The 21,390-nt window shown below is 42.0% G+C and overlaps 1 protein-coding gene across 2 annotated transcripts in view; it reads right to left on the bottom strand.

Annotated features, from left to right (window-relative positions):
* Positions 1–353: 353 nt before the first annotated feature.
* Positions 354–21,390, bottom strand: part of AGK (acylglycerol kinase) — a 36,510-nt gene continuing 15,473 nt past the window's right edge. For both annotated transcript variants that reach the window (XM_050324517.1, XM_050324518.1), the window contains 11 exons: positions 21,195–21,287; positions 20,221–20,253; positions 18,168–18,262; positions 16,064–16,133; positions 15,213–15,292; positions 13,059–13,116; positions 10,704–10,848; positions 9,483–9,580; positions 7,188–7,258; positions 2,840–2,924; positions 354–894 (listed from right to left, as the gene is read on the bottom strand). In XM_050324517.1, the coding sequence (XP_050180474.1) occupies positions 757–894; positions 2,840–2,924; positions 7,188–7,258; positions 9,483–9,580; positions 10,704–10,848; positions 13,059–13,116; positions 15,213–15,292; positions 16,064–16,133; positions 18,168–18,262; positions 20,221–20,253; positions 21,195–21,287 (966 nt within the window). In that variant the 3' untranslated portion in view covers positions 354–756. The remainder of the gene's footprint in view (positions 895–2,839; positions 2,925–7,187; positions 7,259–9,482; positions 9,581–10,703; positions 10,849–13,058; positions 13,117–15,212; positions 15,293–16,063; positions 16,134–18,167; positions 18,263–20,220; positions 20,254–21,194; positions 21,288–21,390) is intronic.

Below are 21,390 nucleotides of genomic sequence, written 5' to 3'. Positions count from 1 at the left end.
TTCAGCTTGTTAAAGAGTCTTTCCACATGTTCTTCATACAGCTTTGGGTCAATGATGTTTTCCAATTTGCTTCTGTGTAATATGCCTAAACTTGATCAAAGGAATATATTTCTACTATATTATTACTGGAACTCTGTGCTGTTGAATCTGGCAAGCTGAAAAAGACTGACATAAATATCTTATCCAGATACATATGGAGAATTTTTAAACTTGCTCCAAAGCTTGGTATCACCGATCTCCAATTTATTTTGTGATGGAGCGGATAACAAACCACCTGTTTTAACGTGGCAATTCCAACACTTGATAGAATTCCTTAGCATCACTCCCCCCAAAATAATTTTTTTTCCAGGATCCCAGGTTTTGCCAGATTTATTCATAGGTAAAGCAGTCCTAAACTCTTAGAACACAAGAACAAGTGTGCTTTTGTTTTACTTTAATATACAATTGCATTACAGCAGTAGCATCTGGCACACAGCACTCAGCCTGCAGTGCTGTAAATGGAACACTGATGACTTCTCAGAGGGAGGGGGGAAAAAAAGATGCCATCAAGTTAACATGCATTTCTCAGAATTTTCATTTGCATTTTTAACCCCTTTGAGACCAGTCAAATCATCCACTTGCAATGGAAGTACCTTGTGCGTAAAAGCAGCCAAAAGGCTTATTAGTCTGCTGGGGTTAATCAAGTTAGTGAGGTCTCATGCACCTTGAAGAGACCCTGGTAAGACTGGTAAACACTGGCCCCTCTGACATGGATTCTCATTGTACTGCTGCACGGAGCAACTGCTCTCTCATTCTGGGATCGCAGAAGAACCGGAGTTTCCGGGGTAACAGCTTCACCTCCACAGGCATAGCTTCATACTCCTCGTTATCGATGCCAAAGGATCCCTCAGTGCCCTGTGTGCACACAACAGTTAAACACCAAGCATGTTATTTCAGCAGTGCTGTAACACTGATACCTGATTTTGCCAAAAGACTACAGCTGAATATTTAGCTGAGTCTCAACCAGGATGACCCCCCTCCCTTTGCCTTCCAGCCCATCTGCTCTCCATGACGCAGGGAGAGCTATCCTTCACTATATTAAGAGTCCATTGCATAAGATGTTACCTCACTTAGTTGCTAATTAGTGATAATTAAATGCTAGGAAGCTTTAATGACCCACATTGTTTATACTGAAGGATTCTTTGCTATTGGAACCTCAGTTACACACACTTAGATCTTAGTCTGCCAGTAGTGACAAAAGCTAATCCGAAGAAGTGCCTGTTAAGTAACTCCTATTAAATCCATATTACAAACCCCTTTTGGTATTGTTTCACTATATTGATCTGAAACATGAGATGCAAAGTAATTCACTGTTCAGGAATTACTCAGCAGTAGAATCTTCTTAAGTGTTTTCTTTAACGCTGATAAAGTCACCAGTGATTAAAACCATTCATCAAAATGGCAGGCTGACTTTACCTAAAAACAAAATTCAGTGACTGCTTTGCATGCACTGCACTCAGGGGAGGGCTGTGTTACGTGGATCCTCAGACTAACTCCAGGTGAACTCATACACCAGAACAGCACCGATTACAGAACCCAGTATAGGTTCTGGGAGTCAGAGGTACAGCAAAGCAGTCCAGCTGGATCAACATATTCTGCTTCTCTGCAAAGCTGGTGAGACTCCTCTGAGCTGCCTCCAGTTCCTTCACTGGAGCCGGGTCATGGAGTGGAACAGCACTGCTTTGTGCCGTTCACACACGCTCTGAGCAGCAGCCGCAGGAGGAACAGCTCATTTTAGACCACAACCCTTACTTACGGCTCAGCCATACTTAGCCCAGCTCTCCAGAGTATTCCTTCAGAATCACAAAACTGCCCTGATGTGAATTTGATGCAACTATTTATATTCGATGCTGGCTAATCATGACATCATAATTCATGACTTTCACTTGGTAGCAATAGATTTTTTTTCACCTTCTGGCACATTCTATTCACCCTTAATATAGAATTATTTTGCCAAATAATATATCACTCAGAGATAGAAATTACCTAGGAGATTGATTTCATGTCCTTGTAAAAACAAGAAACTATCCTCCCCAGGGCTGCGATAGCAGCTGCTTCTGTCCCAGAGGCAGAAAAAGACGAATCTAAATTACACAGGCAGGCACAATTTAGTCTTCTTTCTCAGCCTCATCAATTCAAAGTTTTGAGGCACTTCCTTGTTCTGCTCTGAGCCCCACTGCCTTGTCTCATCTTCCTTGGTCTCCATAAAGCCTCTAATTAATTTATCTTCTCTCTACAGCACAATCCCTTTTAGGGCAAAATGTACCTGTCTTCAGTGCTAAGGAGAAGATCTGTGTATCACAGAATCACACAATGGGTCAGGTTGGAAAAGACCACAGTGCATCATCTGGTCCAACCTGCTTGCTCAAGCAGGCTCATCCTAGAGCACAGGATTACATCCTGACAGTTCTTTAGTATCTTCTGTGAGGGAGACTCCACAACCTCTCTGGGCAACCTGTTCCAGTTGTGTGGTCACTCACAGAGCAAAGAAGTTCTTCCTCATATTCAGGTGGAATTTCCTGTGTATATGCAATACTCTCTACAACCATCATCACTGTCTTCATACAAGATGTGCCACTATTTACTGCCAGAATGAAGCTCTCCCTCAGGTTTAAAGAGCAGCTGGGGAACTCCAGTATGTGTTTCCTGGCCAGGGACTCAGTTGCTGCATTGTGGAACTGAGCATCTCACCGGCAGTGTAATCCATCTCCCAGATTTGGAACAGGGATTTCCTAATGTGCAGCAGCATCAAAGGGTACAAGGAAATAAAGTGACAAAGTTTTCTAGCTCTGTTTCTCACCTCTGGAAGTTGCAAGATGCATCTGCTGGCTTGGATGCACTGACTCCCTTCAGGACACGTATGTGGGTCACGCATCTTTTGACTTCTGTTCAATCCAAAAGAGAGGCAAGGTAAGGACACGTTTCACTCGGGAAGAGAGAAAGGAAACAGCCTTCTTTAGGGATGACATTTCATTGTGGGATGATAAAACACTACGCATTTGGTAAACTTAGAGCTTATATATATACAAATATTTGTGAGTTTAACTGTGAGAAAGTAAAATAAACCTTCCCTCTTCTGCTGCAGTCAATACATATCAGTATGCACTGACAGCCTCCACCCAGCTTCTGCTCTGAGCTCACTGAATATATTTGAACATAGTTTTGCATATTTGAACATGGAGCAGAGTTTTGTGCTTGTCACTTACATGCTGAACTGTTCACTTCCTGCAGTGAAAGCTATGTCCTCATATCCCATGCACTCACATAACTTACCAGCAACCTACACAACTCTAAGCCAAAAAAATGAAAGAATTATAGTTATATTGAACCACTAAATTACCATCTAAAACCAAACAAAACCCCCACTCTTCACATCAGCACCAGTCAGAATCACATTTCTTACCAACTGCTTTTATATAATTCTTGTGAAGAAACCCCCAGAAACTCGTAATTTTATCCATTCTAAATAGCATATCCAGTATTGTCAGTGTCTCTCTTATGGTGCCTATAAGATTCTTACTTATGTCCTGTATTTAGAGAAGTGCTGCTTTCTTTCCTACTTCTGTGATGTCAAATGGGAGCACACAGAAGGCAGCTGCTTGTCTTAGAAAGCTGGTGGTGCAAGTGCCACAGGGTCTTTTTCAAGACTTAGGATGCTGTTCTGTCACTGCATCAGCTGTTACAGAACAGGGCGTTGTGATTCCCTGTCCCCACGTGTGCTGCTGCAGAGTGAGCACAAGCTCCTGGGTGTGCTGAGCTGCCTCTGGCCTCCTGACTGACAACACACATCACCTTTTGAGTGACCACTGACAGAGGGTCACTGCACCCCAGGCAGTAACCTCTCAGTTTGGGTACACAAACTCCAGACACACAAATAGCAAAGAGGACAGCAGAGAATAATTCAGTGTTAATACATCACTGCTCTCAAGCATGACAGAATTATCAGGTATTCCTCTGACAGGCAATGCCAGCTGTCCCCAGCTTTTGCATTTATTCGTTGATTGATATGAAAGAAGAGTCTATTTATATATTGCCCAAAGAAAAGAACTCACAAAAACATGTCAGAATCTCCCTATACACCAAGTCTTCTATGCCCAGGGGAATGCAATCGATTCTTAAGATCACAGAAAAATCCCAGAGAAAGAGCATGAGAGGCAAGGGTTGAAATAGGAGATGATAATCAAAGACAAAGGAAGAAAAGCTAAGATACCAAAGGAAAGGGCAGGGAAGGACAGAAGCAATATTAACTGTGGAAAATTTGGTTTTAATCAAATATGTATAGAATAAAAGATTGATGAGTGACTGTGAGGGAATTAAACATCCTCCAGCAATATAAATTATAAATCATTGATGGCATGCAATGCTGTCAGTTTATACAGTGCTGTACAAACAAGCAGCAAGATTACCCACTTAAAGTTTAACCTGCTTGGATTTTAACATATAAGGTCCTAGATGTGGCACTCTGGTGAGCAAGCAGATTTTTCTGGTCAATGAAAGCAAATGAAGCTCTACCGAGATGCAATTATGGGGTCAAGACAAAAGAGCCAAGACATGGAAATAAAGATCAGTCAAAGGAGAACACTGGTAAGAAGCAAATAGACACAAGTCCACCTGCAGTGACTGCCCCTCTAGTGGCCCAGTATAAAAGGGTCAGAATTAATTTCCGTTTGACTCCGCTCCTTACTCAAGATGACAGCAACGTAAAATAGGAACAAGACTGAAAAGTTTAACAGCAACAGTTTCCAATGATTGTTGCATCACACTCCATATGCTGAATCACAAAAATACAGGCAGAGAGAGAACCACAACACGTGGTGCAAATAACACACAACTGTAACCTAGTTTTCACATCCAGTTAAATGATTCAGAGGAAGACCTCTAACAAAAAAAACCATCAACAGTCCAGTCTTCTGCACTGTAGCTGGTAACTGTATTCATGCCCTGGAGTGACAGCTCTCAAAACTTTCATATACAGAATCTAAGCTGGCTAACAAAATGTGGATTTACTGATGCTACTTTTCCATCCCTCCAGCACTTCTTAGTAAGCACCTCATTGTAAACCACCTCTTCTTCCCCCATCTTATCTTAATCAGCTCTACCCTTGCTGCAAATGCTCTTGTTCACACAAATCTGATCCACAGCCAGAGGGCACTTCTATACACCTGGGATGACCTGCTCTTTTCTTTGAAATCCATCAGCTGTTGCCCTCCAGCACTGTGATGCACTCCCACATACACACACTGCCTGAACCTGCATGGCAGTTTCCTGCTGGATGTGTAGTTTCCTCTGTGTGACCCATCAGTTCTCATCAGCTCCTGTCAGTGCCCTCTTCAATATAAAAAACCCTCAATATCTGCACTAATATGGTATTTTCCCTAAAAACCTTTTCACCTCCCCTCTCCCCAAATTCTGGTGGAGTTTAAACTATGCATTAAAAAGAGAAGAAAAACACATTTCCAAAGACAAACCCTGTTGGTGCTGCGCAATGGGGAGCCTCTGATAATGGGCTTGACTCAGAGCACACTGCCAAAGGCACTGTGGGATCTCTGAACACCCTGATTCTACCTTGCACAAACAGGGCACATTTTTTCTGCTCTGACTCCTCTCTGTACAAGTAACCAGTCCCTCCTGCTGCTCCCCCAACCCATACAACCCTCTTTCTTTGCTACCTGTAGACTTTTGGGCCCTATTTAATGAAAAGAGCTTCTTTCTCTGAACTTTGCATGAACAGCAGCTCAAAGCTTTGGTACTGCCTCTAATTAGCTCTAGACAGCAGGGCAATGTTAATGCTCGTGAGAGACTTTTTCTGCATGACACTGTAACTGCAGTCAGAAAATACTGCATGGAGCATGTCCAATCCATGGGAGACATTATTTACAGTGGGAATACACTTGGATAAGCATCCCTTAAATCACACAAATTCATCTGCATTTTTTCCGCTAGCGAAAGTGTTTGAGAACCCAGCATCTCCTTTGTCTCCCTCCTTTAGGAGACCAGATTCCTCTCGTTTCTAATAGGAGAATTTCCTCCTCCTTTCCCTCTATAGCCTTCAAAGCAAAGATTTCAGTGCCAAGCAACCTATGGTCCACATAGCTCGTGTAATTTAAAAGCAGTTGTAGGAGGGTAACCTGACCTACAGTGTACGCATAGGTCAGGAGATTCTATTCCCCCTGAGGCTTGTGGGATGCCCAAATAATGGGCCTGCAGATGCCATTAGTAGCATAAACAAGAGATACAAGCAGGAATTACTAAGGTGATGACAAAACAGGTAAAACTGTGCTGAAATCCTCCCACTGATTTCACTAGAGGGAGCTCTAAGACTTCGAAAACAGCAAATAAAAAGGAAATAGGCAGACGAGCACACTTGGATTTAGCAGGAAAATCTGTTGCTGGTAAAAACTGCACTGAAGACACAATGTATTTGTGAGAAGGACTGTATGAAGGAATTGGAAAAGACAGCTCTGATTTGCATCTGGTGAGAGCAGGAAGAACAAGACAAACATTCACTTTTTCTCTATATGCTGCTTCTTCATATCTGCAGCCTTCTTACTCCACATAAAAGCAGCACCAAGACATGTGCCTAAAGTCCCTGTTTCAATGCACATCTTCCAAAAGTTCTTCCAGCTCAGACCTAATTTCTCACAAGGCTTATTGAGTTAAGGAAGCTTTTCCCTTAGACAGCAGGGCCTGTCTAATCACAGTTCAAAAATTCCAGGTATCACTAGCACAGATGTTGTCAGCTCCGTGACCCACCTCTCAATCCAATGAGCCAGAGCTAAAAGATTCTGAGGATAAATCTGCATGGCTGTCTATAAAACTTGGTTATGACAGCAATGTACAACTAGTACTGACTTGCAGCAGTAGGGGAAAAGATGAAAGGTATAGCAAACTCAGAAGCTAGGAAGAACTCCAGGTCCTGGATACCGACACTCCAGGTTCTGGAGTTCTGCCTTGTTTACAGAAAGAAAAAATGAGGAAGAATTTTAAGGAACAAAATCATTAATCCTCATGAAGCATTACTGACTGGTGTCCTTTGCAGTCCCTCTGCTTCTGAACTTTGCAGCACAAGATTAGAGAAAATCAGCTTTTCAGAATTTGTTCCCACTCACACAGAGATTGCCACCTTTTCACAGCCTTCCCACACTCACCCTCTGTGAACAAACTCTCCCTTGCTGACAGTCTCCGCTTCAATGCAAATGTCCATGAAGTCCTCAGTGCGCTGTGCAAAAAAGGATTCAGAAATCAAGCAGTTAACATTTGAAAATGCCACACCCATGAGACTGCAATATGCTCACACAATGCCCAGTCCTTTGTCCCACAAAAGGACTCAGAAGATGCATTTCTGCATTTCATGCTTTTTTTCTGTCTATAAATTATAGACAGTATTTTCCCACTGATGAATATTCAGATAAACACCACAAGAAGCAAAATAACGAGTCACACATTTGTCTTCTTGTTACATTTAAAGACAATAGCAGACCCCTTAGTTTTACTGATTTATTTCTATTCAATGTGTCTTTCGTGAATTTCAGCGACAGTACAATGACACAACATTTGGCCACCGAACACTACAGTAGGAGAATTTTAAACAACACAAATTGGAAATCAAAGTGGCCTTGGTATCAATCCTTTAAACTCCTTACTTAGCTTCTTTCATATTTATAGCCTGCCCTTAAACTGAGGATACAGTAAAGCTTTTTCCAGGAAAGCAACTTTGATTAAGATGCAATTTATTCTTTTTATTTCTTTTAACATTTGTGTCCTGGCAGAAGTCCTAGTGCAGATGCAATCAAAATGACAAAAGTAAAAATAAATGCATCTATTAGTATAACTTGGTTTATTTGCTGTTCTGCAGAGGTAGTCTTGGCACTGTCTGAGCTGCATCTGTATGGCTTTATCAAGAGGGCAGCCTAGGCATGAATCTGAGGTGAGACAGAGACAGGAGTGGCTGACAGCAGTCAGCAGACATGGCCTGGTATCGATTGGCAAGAGCTGCTGTTCAGCCTTGATGGCTGCAGGGACAATGGCTTCAAGAGTGGGAGTTATAAGCAGTTGTAAGGGGTCCACAGACGTACAAAAAAAAAAGAAAGATGTAACATCGAGATACTTCCAGATCTAGCAACAGAGAAGTACAACTGGCCTAACATAAACTTGTCCACTTTTCTAAACTATGCAAGAGACCTGAGAACTCTCTGTCACTTCTTTTTTTCCATACCAGTGAGTATTAAAGTGTATCTTGAAGGCATAAAGGAGAAAAAACAAACAAATCCAAAACCAACAAAACAACAGAAGAGACATAAGGGCTAGTTTGTGGCAATCAGATACTTTTCAGTTCTTGGAAGGTCTGTTTTTACTTTACATCAGTGACTCCAACCCAGTTCAGCAACCAAATCTCTTGCGTTCAAGTGCCATCTAGAAACCACTAAAACCCCAAATACCAGTCTCTGTCTAGCTTCTGCCATTACTAAGACACTGACAGTCCAAATCGTAAGTCTCTGAGAACTGAGAAACTAAAGTTCATGTGGTACATTCTAAGGAGAAAACAGGAGAAAATTTTAAAGACTATATTTGCCTGCTTCACTTTTTTTTAGTGATCCTATAAGATAACATGTCAATGTAACTCAAATTTTCATGTTCTTAAAGACCCTAAATTCTGAGCAAGAAATATGTAGTGGTAAGTTCAACACCTCCTGTTAATCTGAGTGTAATGGCAGTGGTTTCCTGCAGCCATGAGGAGGACATGAAGGGAAGCTCACCAGTATGGGATCACTGTGTTAGTGTTTTCCGGTAAAATTAAAGACTGACATCTACCCAAACAGCTTTCACAGCACTAAAACTGCACCAAAACACAGGCACAAGCCAAAGACGGGTTTTAAAACAATGAACAAACAGCATGAATAGGCTGAGAAGGTTATGACAGGAACAGTTCCTTTGCTGCTCAGTTCTAGTCTTCCACAACAACCTGCATTTCCTTTCCTTCTAATCAGTGTAGCCCCTGTCCTTTCCCTAGTCCCAGTCCTTTTTAACTCTTTGCTCTGCAAGGCAAAACGAGAGAGAAAAGATGAAACTCCAGCCAGACACTCAGGTTCAACTTCCTTCTAGCACCAGTTGATCAAACAGAATCACTCTCACATGGTGAAGAAGGAATGGAATGCCTGTTTTGATGCTTTGTTTTCTCATGGGCAATCCTAAAACTTGTTTGGCTAGTGAAAACCTTGTACAAATTCCTCCTGATCCCCCTGTATCCCAGTTTTACATCCATCTCCAGAGCTTTTACAATGGCTCTGAAACTTGCCCATTCCTGGATTCAGTCATGGGCCTTCAGTCATGCCTTGCACGAGGCAGTAAGTTTTATTTATGTAGACACAAGAATGGGAGTTTAACAAGAAAGGAAAACTCTGTAAGCAGCCAGCATTTGGAATCCAGTTATATTATGGTCTTACTGTTAGATCAAGCTGCCTGTTCCGAGTTGCAATGGAAAGCTCAATGGTGGATAGCTTCAGTTCTTCCCAGTCCTCAGGGGTTACCTCCCGGGGAACTTCTGCATATCAAGAGGAGAAGACATAAATCATTAAGTGGAATCAACTGCACTGATCACTATGAACAATGAAACATCAATGCCAGACAGAAAAGTCACTCTGAGCCGTTGTAGTCACTAGTTTTGTTTCTTAAAAATGCCAAAATCTTAAAAAAAACCGAAAAGGGAGCTTGGGAGTACTGAAGAAAAAAATAGCATCAGCGTTCACACAGTGACAGAAAAGACTGTCAAGCACAGTACATGACAGCCCTGTGAGTCCTTATGCCCAGGGATTAACAGATCTCCTGGGTAAGTTATAGGAACATTTAGAAAACACATGAAGTGCTGCTACCAAAAGAAACAGGAATCTGATATTCAGGGTGCTGTGGTAACATGTATTTTCTATAGGAGGAAACTCCACGGTTCAGTTCTCACATACAGGTCACCTAATTCATGCTTCTCTATGAATCACCTCTGCCGGCCAAGAAGAAATCAGGTCTTTGCATCACACCAGATTGCACAACATACACACTCTCCTTCCTTCTGTGCTCTGCCACGTGCACTGCCCAGCCAACAGCCCACCCAAGAGAGGCTCACAGAGAAGGAAGTTTATGGTACAGAAAGAAATTCAATGTACTATGAGAAACTTAGGGCTTCTGCATGGCCCAAATTTTACTGTTCTATTTTAAGTAACATTTGTTGCTCTGTGTCAGCAGCTCTCCCCACCCTGGAAAACAAAGGCTGCTCCTCTCTCACCAGCTCACTGAGAAGCCATTCCACTGGAAGATTTCAAGAAGCCCACCCAGAAGTGCCAAGTTTTCCCTAAGGAGGCCTCCACAGCAATGGCAAGCAACTGTGAGTCCAGGGAATGCCCTGGGTTCTTTACAAATGAATCTTTGTTTATGAGACCACAAGCACTGGCAGGACTACTCTGTTCCATTTCTGGCAGATACCAGTGTAACTATCTTCACGAAATCACAGTTTTAATAAATAAATAAATAAACCCACAAAAATAAATTAATAAATAATAGCAATTAAAAAAGAGCACAAAAGTAAAGCAGACACCTCCACCACACACACACTCCCCTCAGTCTATTAGAGGAGTACAGCCTGCCTGTGAGTTTATGGCAAAACAGACACATCTCACCTTTTGGAGGTGACCAGTAGGAGCGAAGTCGTCTGTAAAGCCTCACATACAAAGGAGGTCTCGATGGTTTCTCCTCTGGCTCTTCTGGAGGTCTCTCAGTTGGACCCACATACATGAGAGCAGCTTGATGTTTCTGAGGCCACTCCTTCAGTTTACATGAAAAGTAAAGACAGAAGATAAAAGGCAATTTAGCACCTACCTGTTTAGTGCTGTAGCCTATTTATTCTGTGCTCCCAAGTACTCCTGAGATCTACCCAGGCCCCAACACTGCCTCAGTCTACTTTGTGGTCTCCAGCCTCCAGATCCATATGTGAGATGACATTTTTTTGCAGCTTCCAAAAGATTACCCACAGTCCACCAAGTCCACTAATCTACTCCTTCCCCACACAAAGTGAGGCATTTTTCCCTCTATGAGCAGAGGGTAAAGGGATGTTTGCTGCTGATGTGTGGCAGGGCGACAGAGCTGCTTCTGGCTGGGGGAACAACCAAAAACCAGCAAGGTCAACATTACTGTCTGAAAGTACAGTTGGTCTCTGCACAGCACAAAGGCAACCTCAAAAAGCACAGCGGGATCCAGTGCAAACAAAGACAGTGCTGTGTGCAGCCGGGGGCACTAAAACCTGGCAGGCCTTTGTTCTCCAACAACTCAAACAATCCAGATCTGATCTGATAGCCAGGTGCTTATAGACAGCAATACAATAGGTCTTCAGGCAAGTCACGTGTGGAAAGAAAGTACTAACACGTTATTCTTGGTGATATTTCCTGTTGTTTTGAAAAGAATTTCTGAAACGTTCTAAACATAGGACTAAGGGAGGGAATCATTTAATAGGTTTTTAAACATATATAGTAAAACAAAACGGCCAAGAGCCCACGTGAACTCAATACAATTATTTTTCTATGCACAAAACTTTGGAAGTAGTTTTGGATCATAGAGCACGAGTTGTTAAGCTAATTCACCTCACACCTCTGACAGCAAGGAAGGGCTCCACTATCATACTTACATAATAAAGAGGACAAACAGAGGTTGTATCAGTAGGGCAATACACAAACAATAAATATGAATGATTAAAGGGAGAAGCAGCAATGCTGCGATAATTTAAGCCTGTATATTTTAGAAGAGATGACAACGCCTCACAACAATGCCCCTACCAGTACCAGAGGTGAGCCCTTTCCCATTACACTTTTTTCAGCTGCAGGTCATCCTGTTTCAAAAGACAGCTACAGCAAAACCAGAAAATATGAAGTGTGCAGCAGCAAAGACAAGCCAGGAAGAGATTAAGTTTAACAGGCTGGTGCTGCTTCTTAAAGAAATTAACAAAATGATAACATAAGAAGCACATAAACCAATAAATACCCCAATTAGGAGAGTTCAGGAAGAAACTTTTCTATTGTAATAGCATAAAAAGTGGCCACTTCTGTTCAACTTTCAGCAGGCTAATCAGATCTTTTAAATGTACAATGAATAGCTCACCAGTGAAATCCACTATCACTGCCTATAGCTGAGACTAAGGACTCAACAAAACTTAGAAAAGGGCTGGAGAGAAATCAAGAGGAGGTGCCTACCTAGAATGCCAGCACACATTCATCATCTCCAATTTCCTGGGGATGGGGGGGGGTTGTAAAAAAAACAAACGAACAACCCAACTTTCATGGATACATTACAATTAAACTCCCCTTTACAGGAGTTTCCTATAAAATAATCATTGGCACTATCACAGACAGCATGACAAGACTGCATAGTCTGATCTACTGTACCAGCTCCTGGGTATTTCCACAGCCTTTCATTAGGATCCTTGTATGTTCAGAGAACAGGAAAAGCGTGTGTATGAAACTGCCTCACCTTTCATGCAGATCAAATTTTAATCTTTCCAGGATTTTAAGCGACAGAAAAGTTTAAGGCGAGATATAAGCTATTAATCTTCATGTTCATTTTACCCCACAAGGAAGCCTTGATTATCAATGTGCATGAGCAGCCTAATTATAGACCCTTCTGCTGGCTGAATAAATCAGAGTGAAATGTTATCACAAGAAAGGCTGTTGAGAAAAGGTGACTGAGCACTCAGGTGCAGATCTTCACCACCACTGCTGCTCAGTAGTTTCACAGGGGGTTACTGGCTCCCCCTGGTGATCCTGCAGCAACAGATCTTCAGTAAAGGGAATTTTAAAGAAAAGCCTTTCCCTTCCCCTTCATCTCTTCTGAAGTAAGTCTATCAATTGGTAGGTTTTTTGACAAGTCCAGTTTCACTGCCATTTTATATTGTTACCAGAATCCTTCACAAAAACTTGCAGATAAATTATACAAAGCAAAGTCAGCCTTTTCATTTCCCATACACTTTTCTCACAATTAATTTTTACCTTAACTGTACTGAAAAAGTGAGCTGCTTTGGTTTTCAGAGGCCCAAGGTACCAGTACCTGAAAAGAGAATACAAATAGAACATCTAAGATATCCAGGGGTCAGTACTGGGGAAGGGAGAAACCTTGCATGCAGTCAGAGCACACAGATTTGTCTGCCACTGAGTTAGTGCTCCCTGACAACTTTTAGCTTTTTGATGCTGTAAGATAGTTTCTACACATCACCAGCAGCTTAGCAGTGACATCCCTTTCCTGATTTACAGAGCACCAAAATGCAGTGTATAATCTTCACTGCAGGCAGCAGGACATCTCACTAGCAGAATTTTACCTATTATGTGACACAACTGGGGATGATTTAAAGGCCTGTGGTCCAACAGCTGGTGGTCTGCACCTCCACAATATGCAATAAAGAATTAAGCTGGAGGAAACAAATAAAAATCAAAAGATTCAGTGACAGAAGAACAGAGCCAGAAAACATTCATTTGTCCCAAGGGATTCTCACATCAAAATCAGTGTTTTACAAAATAAAAATCCGACCAGCCACACAGCTGGCAGAATCTACACACTGTCTAGAATCTAAAGATGTGATTATAGTTAGGCAGGCTTGGTGCCCATTTTGATCACTGTCTTCCAGCAAATAGGGTCAGCAAAGCACATTAGACGCCATCAGGTCAAGAGTACTGCAGATCTAAGTTTATCATTAACCAGTAAGGTGTGCAACTGTCCATCACTCCCATCAAGCCATGAAATTTTCTGTAAAATAATGACATAAATCAGCACCAAGTCTCCAGCAGGACAGTGCTTAGCAGAGGGGTAGTCTGACAAATTTCTGGAATTTTGTCTTACAGCTTAACTCCCTTTAAATAGGTGCCTTCTTTCAGATCAGTTGGACTGGAATACACCAAATGTTTATTTTAGCCCAGTAACTCATCCCTCATGGGGACCAAAAGCAGATGAAGTGGAGAAGTATAAAAACAGGACAAGCACACATCGTGGTTATTCCAAGCAGACTCTGAGCAGCCATTTGTGCTGAAGTGCTTTCCAAGCTGGGCACGTTTTCTCTACATCTTCTCTGCATTAGGAAACAGTCATGGAAGGGGATGAGGTTTTGAGGATGTTCATGTTGCCTCACGTACCAGAGGTGCTGTTATGCCGCTAGTACTCTGTCCAAAAGACTCTTATGAAAGGGAACTGCTGCAGGAAAAGATGGGAAGGTTGGCACTAGGAAAAACCAGGGTATGCACAGGAAGCCCAGTAAGAGTGCAGAGCAAAGAGAAGTGCACTTCCCTGTACTTGGGGCTGCAAGTAGCAGGAGAGACTGCAGCAAAGCCAAGTCAGCACCTGCACAGTCTACTAAGAATTTTCCTTGCTTCCCAGGGACAAACCTGACCATTTACTGCATCTCCCCCATCCCACATCACCTCTCAAATCTCTCAGATATTTGCCAGACAGACTCCAGAGGTCTGCTACCTCTTCCTTCCTGAAAAGATAGCTCATTCACAAAGCACATGGTATTTCCTTACAGCTGCACTCCCGAGGTATGTGCTGGGTTCCCTCCACAGGAGTTTGGGAAGGGCGCTGCTTTGGCACTGCTGCTCCTTCACCAGACAGTGCTTGTAATTTGACACACAGACATGGCACGTGAAATGCCCTTTTGGAGAGAGCCCAATAATTATTAGTTTAGCATTCAGAGAACAGCCATCAGACAGCACAGTCCACACCATTTCCAGCAGGAACTTCAGGGCATTTCGACTGCATCTGATGTCCCTTGTTGGAATTGAGTTACAGAGTCCACATGCACCTTTTCATTGGCAGTGATGAAAAACAACGGCCAATTACTTTACTTAGACTTGACTCAAGGGAGAGATTTTCCCCCTGCTACAATCTGAATAAAGTTCCAGATGCGGATACCACAAGGCAAGAAGAAAGTAAATACTTAAAAGAACAGGTCAGCACCAGATAAGTGTTTATTTCAAATTACAAAAATGCTGATACATCTTACACTCCCATGTGTGTAATGCCAGACCTAACAAGAGTGGGTGCTTCTGTCTGTCAAATGCCTACACTCAAAAAAAGACTTACTTAAGAGAGGGGGTTATAACTTTTTGGCAACAGATGCTAAAAAAGGCACAATTTCAAAAATGGTATTTTCTTACTTGCTAGCTTTAACTCCTGCATCTCTGTAAGATCCCCATCTCAAACTAGAGACTGCAAACACAGGCTGTTCCTTTTCTCCCTGCAAAGAAAAACAAGGATTGCAGAATTACTTTCTCCTACCTTGTTTCCAAATTTTTTTCTGAAGTCGGAAAAACAGCATTTCTAAATAAAAACTGGTTTCTGATTAAACCCAAAAGTGACATTTAACAGAAGGGGTATGATAAACACCTAACAGCAAAAAAAGTTTAGCAGAATCTAAGCACTGTACATCTCGTCTGCTCTGGAGAGGAATAAAAGAGGTGAACTTTTGAAGAGGCAGATTGAGTTTGACTGCACACCCTGCAGTGGCCATTTCATTTTGTGGATATTGCCAGCCAAAAGCAAGGAGGTCTGCACAGCAACACTACGCTCTCATTGCAGAAACGTCCATTCTACAACCCAACAGAAAAATAATGTTCAAAAACCACGCAGGGCACAGTCAGAGGTTTTCCCCTTTTACATTTTTCAGCATGTCAAAGAAAGCTTTTAAGTGCACACTACATATGAATGCATCAAATCAGCTCGGACAGCTATTGCTGTCTCTCAACACTGCTACAGAAACATCGCTGTTACTAAGTTTTGTATTCATCAACACTCTCTGAGCCTCAAAGGAGATGATGTTCAGGCATTCTAGTGTTTCCTCCCAGTTAAGACTATCTGACGTCACAGCGGAGAAATGACTGCCATCAGAACTGCTGATATCATAAACCAAAATTCGTAACAGCATTAAACAGAGGAAAAGCAGTCCATGTAAACATAAGAACAGGAAAATTTTATGGATTTAGAGTTCCAAAAAAGCAGATGCTTTTACCTTGATCTGCAAGACATCAAGTGAAACCGTCTCTCCCTTCAAAATGGCCAGTGTAGCATTAGTAATATGTCTGCAAAACAAACAGGGGGGAAAATAGCAAAGAAAAACAAACAGGAAGGAAGAAAATGAGTAAGCTTTAAAATTACATTTTTTTTTCCAGAAAATTCCAGTTCAAGTTCAGGTGGGTTTTTTTTCAGCAAATGTAACAACCCCGAGGGAAAAGTGCTCCACTTCACTGAAATCAGAAAGCAAAAGGGGTGGCTGCAACACATGACAAAACCTGTGTCCTAACAAACAGCAAAACAGACAAAAAGCAAAAGGAAATTCTCAGCCTGAGCTTTTCCAAGACTCCTCCCTCTTCACATAACCTGGCAGACCACATGCCAACTGTTTTACCTGCTGTTTCAGACACTTAACACACAAATCACTGTTTTATTTTAGTGGGTGGGGACAGCACAAGACTGGCCTCAGCTCATGTGTCTGGGACTGAACTGCATTAGCATGCTAATTTGTTTTGAAGTTTTTAATCAACATAAATCTACCTATCAGCAATGCTCCTGTCCTTTTGGGCTCCATTAAGTTGTGGGCAGTAGCAAAGGCACTTTGTCATTTCAAGCTGTAAAGATTTTGTAATCAAAGTGTTTAAGTCCATTAAGTAGTTTATGTTCAAACCTTGAAGCATATACTTGATTAAAACTTCTCCTTTGTTTTCAAAGCTGGGTAAAATTCAGATTCCACACACATTCCAGTGTCTCAGCTGGACAAGAAAAAAATGCAGTTTTCAGATCCAGCCCAATACTCTTGTGAATCAGGGGGACAAATTGCCCTTGGCTCCATTGGGATTACAATACCGAGACAGATAAGGAACCTGTTCTTCCCACAGCCCTTCTTCTCTCCTAACTCTTATCTTTCTGTAAGACCTTTACAATTCCTACACTCCAAAGCAGGAGTGCTGAAGGAACCAAAGCCCAAATACTTCTTTTAAAAATATCACTTCTGCACTTTTTAAGTTAGGTTCCATTAGTGGTATGGATTGTTAAGCAGCCTACTGACCAAATTGCCTTCAACTTCACCAATGTGCTGCAGACTCACCTGCACAGTTCATTACCTTGGGACAAGAAGATCATTCATTTCAAACAGCTTCTTTAGAACCCAAACATAAATTATTATTTTAATCTAAGTTGCTGATTACAGCCTTGTCCATCTTGCTGAGCTTCAAAGCACTCTGGTAATTTTAATGAAAGATGTTATGCCAGTTGACTCGTGGGTTTTATGGATGATGGACACCAGCAAGGGTTCCACAAAGAAAAATGTTAATGAGTTCGTGGGAGAGTGAGAGTGAAGAGATTTCAGCAGCAAGAAAATGATGTATTTATCAGTATGAGAGGAGAGGAAGGGAACAATCGAAAAGAAATGAAGTGTGGGGAAAAGAAAGATTAGTTGACCAGGCTTTTTACTTTGGAAGCGGACAAAACGATCTTGCAAACAACCTGAAATGCCAGCAACAGATACCGCCAGGTTGGATCACATCCAGGATGCTAAACGTAAGAATCAGGTTGTTGGACTGCTGCCAGCATCAGTCCCACCTCAGGGAAAAGCCAGTCCCACTCTGCAAAAGTCAGTAATAGAATCCAGCCTTTCCCATATTCTTGTACTACTCCTTCCTTTGCAGGTGCTAACCAGGTTATATGCAGACTGGTTTCTAGAATTCTTAGACTGCAGAAGGGACAAAAATAGGACTTATTTTTGTCTTACTTTGTCACATCCTTGCTGTTTCCTTGTCATACCCTTTCTGCTATTCCTAAGAGGCTGATCCTTTTAATCCCTTCTTTTTAAAAAAAAACTCTGAGCATCACACCATCACAGAGAAATTAGCCACAGCAAATTGTATCATGTTCTAATAATACATACATTTCCTTCTTTTAATTTTTAGTCAGTTTTTGGAAGTCATTAACACTCAGGCAAGTTCAGAGAATCGTCAGGCTCTGCCCATAGACTGCCAACTTGTACGTAACACAGAAGAAAAAGAAAAGTATCAAGCTACCAAGAAGCACTGCTCCTTGAAAACAAACAAACAAGTTTTTCTGAAACAAGTAATACTTACTGGACCTGGTTCGTGCTCTCAGGGTACAGCGTGTGGCTCAGAGTGCAGGTTTTTCCAAGAGGTATGAATCCTATAGGAATCTTACTGAAGGAAGCCTGGACACACAAGGAGAGTAAATTAACATTTGCATCAGCTGAAGGAAGTTCCTGTGTGGAGATGACAGCTGTGTCTGGTATCACCCCTTTGGCACCGAGCAGCCAGGCACTTCCTTAAACAAGGCAGCAATACATAATGACTCAGAACATGGCATCCAAATCTGTGATTCCACCACTGCCAACTGGGTACAAAGGAGCTCTCTGTAATCATTAAGAGCATTGTTACATGCAGGTTGGCAGCCACATCCCACCTAATGCATGGACTCTGTCAGTAGTCTGCCATCTTTCTTAATACTGACGGTGGCACCACAAGCTCTGAATCTCATTTACTGTCGCAGAAATCCCCCTCTGACAGGGTATCCTTGCACAGCAAAGAGATTTTCTCACTTAAGGAAAGGAAACTAATTGATTCCTCTGGCACTCAAATCATGAAGCAGCAGAAGGTCTAATTTTTGAAAGTCATTGACAATGTTGGGTTTTTGTATCACAGTTCAGCAAAAGGGCTTGTTGAAGGAGCAAGTTATTACACTATGCCTCGTAATAAACTGTGCTTCTTGAAGCGTGTCAGCAAATCACTGTAAACTACCATATACCACAGTGCACCATCTCCCTCCCGGGCACTGCTGGCAGCAGCACCAGGACACTGCCAATCCGCACTGACTCAGTAATTCCCAACCATTCTTCCTTCTATCTCCATGTCACCTGCCAGTCTTAATGCATCTCAAACACCCTCTTCTCATTTTCCTCAGAGCTGTTTCACAGTGTGCTGACCAGAGGCTGTTTGCAGCTCATGCAGTCAAGCTCTGCTCCCCTGGCTGCCAGGAACAAGGTTTCTGGAATACCTTGCACAGGTTCCTCTTATCCAGGCAACAGTGGTATGACATACCCGAGTGGAAAGGGAAGCAGAGCACAGAGAGAGGGGGCTGAAGTACAGATCTCTACTCCTAGGACACAGTGATATGAAGGACAAGAAGAATTCCCTGGCCAAAGACACAGAGTGACACAGCAGCAATACTACAATGCAGTATTCCAACTGTAATTGTGCTGGATGCAGAATTTCCTACACTGCTGCAAAACGACCCAAGCTACATCAAGATAGTAAGTCAAAATACAGAGAAGAGAAACTAGCCAGTAAAGCCTCTAAAACTTTTCTTCCGCTATCTTCAGATTACAGAGGTCTCAGGAGCCAACTATAATAATACTAAACTTAAAAAAACCCGATTTCTCAGAATTGATACAGCCTCCTTTAAAAATACTGGCTTGGTTGCAAAGTTCCTCTTGTCACATTCAAACAAAGCAAATGCCTAAACAGATACAATTCTAGCTGCCAAGGGTATCATCATAATCTCGTCTGGATCATTTAATTGAGTTTTTGCCAGTTCCTGCCAGAAGGTTTTGGGAACAATGATTCCCTCCTTTCTTCAATAACACTGTCCTCCCACTTTAAAAAGAAAAATCTCCCTCATTTCCATTTGGAGCGATCCACCTTGAGAGGTTAAAATTTGCTTAGTGCAGCCATCTGCATAGGTAGATATTCACTGCTTGAAAAAACAGCAGAGCATTCCCAAAGCAGTGGGAGTGTGACCATAACTGAATTCATTTTCAAGCCTGTACAAATACAAGAAAAACATGTACTTTCGCCCGATGCTTGTGCCAAACAAAGTGGCATGCACAGCTGGTCCATGGGTCTCTGAAAGTTGAGCATTTGGCTTCTCCACAATCCCTGCTCTGATGCTGGAAACCTCCCAAAGCCATGGTTTGGGAGCCACTGCATCCCTTAGAAAGAAGAACAACATGCAGCATTGCAGGACACCAGCATGGCTGACTTGGTACGCAGCAAGCTGGCTCCAGATTAGGAAGCAGTGTATCTGCAGAAGACAGCTGAGGCCAAGAGACCACAGTAGATGCACAAGACGCTCTAAGAAATGCACAAAATTTTTAAAAGGACACTTTCTCACCTCATCTGCTCTGCGGAGAAGTCCAGTTATGACCTGAAAAACAAGGGAAATGCTCAGCCCCGAGGATTTTATTTTTCGGTTACAGTAGAAAGCTATGAAATTCTTAACCACCTTTACTCTTTGGAAAGATTTAAGTGGCACCTACTCTTTCATGGAAGGTGCTATGGTTGTTTACATGGGACAGGAGGCATGTTCAGTGTGCAAACATGGTGGAAACAGCAGGGTTATGAGTGTGCCTGACCATATGCTGGCATCATAACCACTGCCAATGTAAATGTTTCAACACTGAATAAGGCTATGTGTAGTGCAAAAATAGCACTGGCCAGTGCAATTAACAATAATCAGCTCTAAGGCCAGGAGGAACTTGCAGATGTACTCTGACCACTTTCTCTTAAGGTCACTGCATTTCATTTAGCCATTGTCTTATGAAGTAGTTAGCATTCCAGGAAATGCTTCAACAAAATACAGTCTTACTTGAAAAATAGAGTATCCCCCAGTTCTGCTGGTAGTTTGCTCCTGTCATTAATCATCTTGACAATAGGCATTTATTAAATACGTACCATGCTTTGCTATCATTCCCACATAACTTTTAAATTATCTGATTCCCACTTAGCAAAATATGCATTCCTCTTGGGGAGCATACAGATAGGAGTGAACTTGGCAAATTAAACCATTACAACTAAATCATGCAGAAAGAAAAAGTTAGAATCGTGTCTTTCCAAACAGTTTGCTCATTCTTGAATAAAATTCTGGAAGACACGTCACACACTCCTTTTGCCCCCACTCCCATCATCACTTTTAGATTAATATCAACTAGCAGAGTGTCCCTGTTCCCAGGAGATTATAACATTGACTGAAAACACAGACATTAAACTTGACAAATCTCTAGTAATATGGTGCTGCTACATTGCACAGACTCAATCTTCTCACTCTCAGCCCAACATGACTCTCAGCAAACCAGGCTCCTGCAGTACCTCTTGTACTGTGCCATCTCCTCCTGCAATAATGATCAGATCCGTGTTTTCCATTAATTCCAGTAGCTTTTTTGCTTGTCCCTCATAATCAGTCTGAAGAAACAGAAATCCAAACGTGAGAACTCAGATGGCTATTTCTAATTTATCTCTCTTAGAGGAAAAAGAATCATCTGTCCACCTGCTTAACAGTTACTGT

The sequence above is a fragment of the Myiozetetes cayanensis genome, unplaced genomic scaffold (genome assembly GCF_022539395.1).
Source record: "Myiozetetes cayanensis isolate MyiCay16 unplaced genomic scaffold, myiCay2020 scf3, whole genome shotgun sequence".
NCBI classification, from domain to species: Eukaryota; Metazoa; Chordata; class Aves; order Passeriformes; family Tyrannidae; genus Myiozetetes; species Myiozetetes cayanensis.
Note: the sequence above shows the minus strand (reverse complement) of the source record. Positions and strands in the feature narration are given on the sequence as shown.